At 48.2% G+C, this 7,060-nt stretch overlaps 1 protein-coding gene and 1 non-coding gene across 3 annotated transcripts; one reads left to right on the forward strand and one right to left on the reverse strand.

Moving 5' to 3' along the window:
- Nucleotides 1-364: 364 nt before the first annotated feature.
- On the forward strand, nucleotides 365-2,791 carry HOXD8 (homeobox D8). 2 transcript variants are annotated; one of them, XM_010991132.3, is made up of 2 exons: nucleotides 365-947; nucleotides 1,332-2,791. In XM_010991132.3, exons 1-2 carry the CDS (start codon nucleotides 380-382, stop codon nucleotides 1,625-1,627), a joined length of 864 nt encoding a protein of 287 aa, XP_010989434.3. In that variant the 5' UTR covers nucleotides 365-379; the 3' UTR covers nucleotides 1,628-2,791. The 2 variants fall into 2 exon arrangements, with proteins under 2 accessions (XP_010989434.3, XP_064340996.1); XM_064484926.1 differs by having other exon boundaries at nucleotides 1,335-2,791.
- A 1,835-nt stretch (nucleotides 2,792-4,626) lies between these two features.
- On the reverse strand, nucleotides 4,627-6,922 carry LOC116152951 (uncharacterized). Its single transcript, XR_010380621.1, has 2 exons — nucleotides 6,756-6,922; nucleotides 4,627-5,130 (listed from the first exon to the last, which is right to left on the reverse strand). It is a non-coding gene; the product is annotated as an uncharacterized LOC116152951 (transcript).
- Nucleotides 6,923-7,060: the final 138 nt, after the last annotated feature.

Consider the following 7,060-nt stretch of genomic DNA (forward strand, 5'->3'; position numbering starts at 1 on the left):
GTCACCAGGGGCGTCGGTGATTTTATTGCGGCCGAGCCGGCGCGCACCGGGAGAGGCCGGGTGGGTGGTGGAACGCGGGGGCTGGGTGAGGCCCCGCGACCTGTGAGGGAGGCGGCGCGAGGTCGAGGTAGCGAGCGCGAGGACGGGGCATGAGCGCCCAGTAGCCGAGCGCCCGCGTCTGCCGGGCCTCAGAGGCGACGCGCGGGCGGGCGGGCGGTAGCAGCAACGTAGCCCGGCCGCCCCTAGCGGCTCGAGCAGCCGCCCCAGAGGCCCCCGCGGCAGTGCGGTCGCGCTGTGGCGCGCTCCCTGCCTGCTCCGCGCCGCCCGCCCGCCCGAGGCCGCCCTACCTCGGCCCCCGGCCGCCGCCGCCGCCGCCCCGATGAGCTCGTACTTCGTGAACCCGCTGTACTCCAAGTACAAGGCGGCGGCCGCGGCGGCGGCGGCTGCGGCGGGCGAGGCCATCAATTCCACTTACTACGACTGTCACTTTGCGCCCGAGGTCGGCGGCCGCCACGCCGCCGCCGCCGCCGCCTTGCAGCTCTATGGCAACAGCGCCGCCGGCTTCCCGCACGCGCCCCCGCAGGCGCACGCGCACCCGCACCCGTCGCCGCCGCCCGTAGGGCCGGGTTGCGGTGGTGGGGGCGGCCCGGGCCCTGGCCAGGACTACTTCCACCCTGGAGGGGGCAGCCCGGCCGCAGCCTACCAGGCCGCCCCCCCTCCTCCGCCGCCGCCTCCCCCCTGCGGCGGGATTGCCTGTCACGGGGAGCCCGCGAAGTTTTACGGATACGATAACTTACAGAGACAGCCGATTTTTACGACCCAGCAAGAGGCCGAGCTGGTACAATATCCTGACTGTAAATCGTCCAGTGGTAATATTGGCGAGGACCCAGACCACTTAAATCAGAGCTCGTCTCCTTCTCAAATGTTTCCCTGGATGAGACCACAAGGTTGGGATGCAATTTTTTTTTTTTAAGCGGGGCGAGGGGGAGAAATCTGTTTTCATCTCACGTTCTAGCTTTAAAATGCCTTTTCCTCTCCCTCTCCTTTTCCTTGTGTAGCTTACAGTGGCTCTTATTCATAAAGTAATGCAGACTCTTTTTTTCCCCCATTAAAGTAGAAACCATGTAAAGGTGACAGGGACAGAATAATTGCGAAGACGTTCTCTCAGCCCCTCTTCCCTGCACATCCTATGTATATATATATATCAGACTTAAGCAGAGTTGTGTATATTTCACTCAGACCCGTTCCAGAAACATCCAGCAACCTGCAGATGCACCATTACATTTTTAAACGTTTATTTTCCTCTTTTTTTTTTTTTCTGTTTTAATCAGCAGCTCCTGGTAGACGGAGAGGAAGACAAACCTACAGTCGCTTCCAAACCCTAGAGCTGGAAAAGGAATTCCTTTTTAACCCTTATCTAACCAGGAAGAGAAGAATCGAAGTTTCCCATGCCTTAGCCCTCACCGAGAGACAGGTAAAAATTTGGTTCCAGAATAGGAGAATGAAATGGAAAAAAGAGAACAACAAGGACAAATTCCCGGTCTCCCGACAGGAGGCGAAGGATGGGGAAACCAAAAAGGAAGTCCAAGAGCTGGAGGAAGACCAAGCTGAAGGCCCGACAAATTAACTTCTACCTTTAAAATTTTACCGCAGACTGTTAAAACTAATGATCAGCATATGCTGGTGGACACCGCCTATTTTCTTTGTTGGAAAGGACTTTACCTGTATTTCAAGCTACCTTCGTGTCACTGCTCTTGAGGTTTCTGCGCTTTGAGAGGGATTTGGGTGTTAAAAAAATAAAGTTTCTAGTGTCGCATGGGAACAGCCCTTGAGCTGTCCTATATAAGAGTAATTTGATACTGACCTTGTAGTTATATTTTTATAATGGTAGTTTTTAATGTCTGAACTGGTGATTTGCCTCAACAACATAAACTTCCTAATGATTAGCACTAAATAATTGAATATAAAATGCTTTATTAATCAAACAAGTGCACTTGAACATTTTAAATCTTCTTTATGGTGAGTAAATTAAAAGAAGTCTATTAATTTTTTAAAAATTATGCCTGCAGAATATTTACTTTATATTATTTGATTAAAATTTATTATTTATGGTTTTCCTTTCTGCTTTTATGATGAATGGTTCGGGTGCCTTTTGTTTACTCCTAAAAGTTTGAGCATTTTGTACATGTAATATCTCTGGGAAAAAGTCTGGGCCAAATATTCGAAAAGCACATGTTAGCTGAAGAGTGTAATGTGTAGTCTTGGCTCTGCAGCTTTTTTAAACTTGGGGAAGATGTTGGGCCAGTGACAGAAGTTTCAGGACAATGTCGAAGATGACATTTAATAATTTTTCTATAGTTTATACAAATTATGGCAATTTAATCATCTAGAGTGAATGAATACTTGAAAAACAAATTCCAACATTTTCACTCATATACTTTTTACCCTGGCAAGTTGCCTTGTGGAATGCCTCTCGTTTCTGAACTTGCTTTTGTTTTGAACCGCGCTTGGTATAGCCTGAAATTGCTAGGTCTCTATGCTGTGGCCGCCGTTGTGATTCTGCTTTTTTAAAGAGGTGCCATATTTATTTGTATTCTCTTTGCTCTATTTGCACGCCCATTGTGAGCCAACTTGCTGTGCACATCTCAGATGTCGATTGGTACGTCCTCTGCTGTTCGCCAGGTTGGCCTCACCTATTTGAAACAGGCCCTGAGAGCAAACGCAGAAAAATCCGAGTGTAAACAACAGCTCCAAAACATAGCTAGCTCCTTAATAAAAGAAATGAATCTTTTTCTAGAGCTAGTGCCTTTGAGCGCCGCCAGTAACCCTTTTCCTGAGTCAGAAACAATCGCATGGGCTACATGAAAGCAACATCCTGGTAAAGCTTCTATCTGATTAAAAAAAAGGGGGTGGGTGGGGTTACATACACCCTTCCTGCAAAAATAAATCAATAAATACAAGGGGGGCTTTCTTTCATTCCAGAGGGGGCTGGAAGGGCTATCCTTGTTTCATCTTGCTCTAAATAATCTTGATAAGATACTGGGAAATCTTTGAATTTCGCAAAGGACTGGAGTTGTAGGCCCAGTGGGGAACAACCCAGAGTCCCGGTTACACCACAGCTTATTCCACTTAGCCAGCCCTGATGCTGGGGTTTGGGATCTGTTATTAACAAGATATCCATTTTCCATTTGAGGCTGCTCCTGCAGCTGCCATTTTACGAGGGAAGAGGAGGGGGAAGAGGGGCGGGAGAGAAGAGGAGAAATTCAAGTAAACTAATTCTTCTCCCCGAAAAAGGGAAGACACCTTTATCAGGTAGACACTGAAGAATTCTTTTCTTTTTCTAGATGCCTGTATATTTTTAAAGAAGTACTTTTTAATTTCCAGAGTGGCTTTTATTGCACAGGTAAGAAAATGGAATCCTAGTTTTAGGCCTGGATCATCCCTTCAGGCATTGGTGGGCTATTTGCCTGCTGCATCAAGGACCAGGGAAATGTTGGCACTGGTTCAGCCAGAGGAGAAAGCACCACTTGGCTTTCTATCCAAGGAAGAGGCTGTAGCTGTAGCATTCGCTGACCTGAGCCAGGAAAGACAATTTTAAGTCAAGAGTGGCCTGGGGCTTAAGAAACATTTGCACGATCGAAGACAGCTGCAAACGTGCACGCTCGATTTGGAAGCATTTTGCTCTGTGTGCTGCCTGAGACTTGCTGTTGACTGGTTCAGAGCAAGTATGCCAAGTGCCTGAAAGCATGGTTAGGGGACAGCCTGACTAGAGAGGACAGCCTGACTGGGGAGGGGGTGGGGGTTATCTGGCTAGAGACTGGTGCTGGCTAACCTCCAGCTGCCCTCCATTTAAGGGACTCCTCTATTAGCTAAATTCCCTGTCTCCTACACAGGAATGTTCCCCAAATATTAAATTTAGAGCCACTGATTTGGGCAAGACTCTCTATAAAATGGGGGACCTGGTGCATGGGTGGACGTGGAAATCAAGGAAGGAAGGAAAGGTAAAAATTTTTTATTTTCTCCATTTTATGCTACTCTGGAAATGGTGTACCTTCTGGCCCCATTGGCCCCCTAAGCCATGGTAAATTCATAGCTCATGTCCAGAAAAAGACTGTTGCAATAACTGGTACATTTGAGAGTATTCGTACATTTACAAATTTGGGGTTTTGGGGTATATATTTGGTGAATTTGTACATATACATAGGTTACTTATGTGTAGAAAGTGTTGGTAATAAATAAATGTAGGCTTGTTTCCTTTTGCAGCTGGGAAAAGCATAGACTTGCCTTCAAATAAAGAGCTTGTGGAATTACAAATCACACACACTCACCATCTTCTTACAGTGGCTAGAAACCCCCATCATAGTGTTTCATGCAGACAACTCACAGTGACAGTACAGAAGATGCCCTTCTAATTGACTCAAATCTGTAAACACCTGAGGGTTGCAGCAATAAGCCAGCCAACATTTTTGCTGCATAAATTTGCATAAACCTTCAAAGAACTCTTTGCAAACCTGGGCGAGACACCTATGCCCTGGACTGCTTAAAGAGTCTGCTTAGAGAGGTCGGTAAACTGTTTGCAGAAAAATAGGACCCTCCAATGTTAACATTAAATAAAAGAACCAAGCCTTCGAAGTGATTTAGATTCTCTGTTTGTATGGACCAGAAACACACAAAAGGGTGTGGGTCTCAATGGTTCCTAGAGAGAAGTCAGTTCAGGGACTGCCATTTTGTGAGGTTCCACAAAGCCCAGCACATGGCTTACCTCTGCACAGGGGGACAAAGTGCAAATATGGCTGCCTTTTCAAAAGTGCAGAGCCTTTTCCCAGCCCTCCTTCCCCCAGCTGAAAAGGAGGATCATAAAGCTCCACCTTTATTTGGGTAGAGGAAAACTGACAAGTCAGGTAATTTCTCAGAATATTTTAGAAGTGAACAATCTCTGTTCACTTCCACATGTATAGACCAGTGTAAAGTGTTCTAGCTTGGCAGGATCCAACAACATGCTCCATTTTCTTGTATAATGAAAAATATTGTTTCATTATTCTTCAGTGCAGAAGGTGTTGCTATTTCACATCCAAACTGTGTCCTCTCCTTCCTCGATGTTTGCTGAATCCTCGGGCATCTGGTGGTGAACTGGGGAAAAGAGAACATTTTAATGGATTCTGGCTGCTGCTATGGTTACTACCAGCAAAGGAGCCTACTGACTTTTTCTAGAAAGAATGACTTTTGCTGACACATGGCAACTGAAGTACTTTAATCAAAAGCATCCAAGGTCATCGGAACTTTTTCAAGGGACACAAATAGCCTGCTCCAGAGGGTGCTGTACACTTCCCGCTTAAGTCTATGTCCACTTAGGTACTTACTGGGTGTGAGGATGTTAAAAATAGAGAACTTACACACAGACATCCAATACAAATATTTATAAACGTATTACTAGAAGTCCAAAGACAGTGTCCTTGAAAGGATGGGGGGAGGGATTACCTCTTACAGGCAAGTTCTGAAGCCCGGATGGCCATGCCCGTGCATTAATGACGAGGGGAGCCAGCCAAGGACATTTACTTTCAGCTGGGGTTCACTGGAGCAGCTTCCATCAGAATGCAAAGGGAATGTGACTCTGCCTTTGAAGAAAAATGACTTTTTTTCCCCCAAGGCTAAAACTGGGGACTTGCTCTTTTCTTGAACAAATGCAGCCCCTCTTCTCTTACTGCACTGAGCAGGCTTTTCAATGGACAAACATTTAGGGGGCAAGGCAACGGGGGCTAGAATTAATTCCATAAAATGAGAATAGCAGTTAGGGGAAACTTAAGCAAAGGGTTTCAGGGGGTATCCAAAAAGATTGTTTCTTCTCTAACCCAGGACTGTCCAGGAAGATGTTCCTGCCTTAGATAAAGGGCAGGCATTGAGAGCTCAAACTGCTATTTTGGAGAAGTTGACAAGAACCTAAAACCATTTCCAGCTTTTGAGCTGACTGGCAACTCTTCTGCGGCAGAAACCCCAGTAAGTGGGAGGGACCCCAATTTATGTTGAAGAGGGTTGATGGGGGCAGAGCACACTTTCTTGGCCTGCAGAACCCAGGTTTTCTGCACAGGTTCACTGGGGCTTGCAGAAAGATGAGGGGGGCAAAAACTGAAAGTGCTTGGTTGCTCTTTCAGAGCTGCCTTTTTTGTGAGGGGAGGAGAGGAGAAGCCAAGTGAGGGGAAAGTGGAGGGGTGACCGCCAGGATCACTTCTCCAAGCCAACACCCGGGCAGTACACCACACTCATTCTCCCTGTAACACAGCACTCAATGAGCAGAGGTTTCAAGCCAAACCACCAAAATAAAAAAAATTAAAATAAAAAGGAAAAGAATTCCTAGAAAAGGTGAAGCAGCGAGAGACATAGAGGAACCATCAAGGCAAGAAAGGCAGAGCAGAGAGGGGCATAGAGGAAAAAATAGGAGAGGAGAGAGGAAGGAAGAGGAGGAGGAGGAGGAGGAAGGAACGGAGAGAAAGAGAGAGAGGAGGAGAGAGCGAGAGGAAAAAACATGGCGCTTGCGAGCTGTATGTGCAAAATCCGCAAGGAATTGCAGTAAATTCCTTTTTGTTTGAAGAAAATTTACAACTTGGTAATAGACCTTTTTATGACCTATTTGCGGTCGTCATTGGCTGCGGCTGGTCATGTGCAGGCTCCGCTCGCCTTCACGGCCTTTTTCCTGATTTCCCAGGCGAATTTCCCCCCGCATTCTGCCTTCCTAGAGCCTCACCCCCTCTTTTTCTAACCTTTGTCTCTGCAGAGGTGGGCTCCAGTCGCCGGCTGCGGAATTGCGGGGTCCGCGGCGGCCTCGGCTCCCGCTCGGTGCCCAACTTCGCCCCACAGCCGCTTCGCCCCGGCCGCTGCCTCCTCCGGAGCCGGTGGGGAGCCCGGCGGGGAGCCCAGCGGGCGGGAGAGCCCGCCAGCGCCGACACCGCCCGCCGGAGCAGCCGGCCTGCTCCGAGTGACCCAGCCGCGCGGTTCCGACGCCGCTCCTTCTCCAACATGAGCGGGTTCCTGCCGCCCAAAGGGCGCGTGGCCCGGCAGCGCCTAG

This window comes from Camelus dromedarius, chromosome 4, assembly GCF_036321535.1.
Source record: "Camelus dromedarius isolate mCamDro1 chromosome 4, mCamDro1.pat, whole genome shotgun sequence".
NCBI classification, from domain to species: Eukaryota; Metazoa; Chordata; class Mammalia; order Artiodactyla; family Camelidae; genus Camelus; species Camelus dromedarius.

What these genes read in the sequence shown, in the direction of transcription:
- HOXD8 (XM_010991132.3), top strand. Translation starts at nt 380, where the DNA reads ATGAGCTCGTACTTCGTGAACCCGCTGTACTCCAAGTACAAGGCGGCG. An exon ending in TCCCTGGATGAGACCACAAG is followed by an intron (nt 948 to 1,331) that starts GTTGGGATGCAA and finishes TGTTTTAATCAG; the next exon opens with CAGCTCCTGGTAGACGGAGA.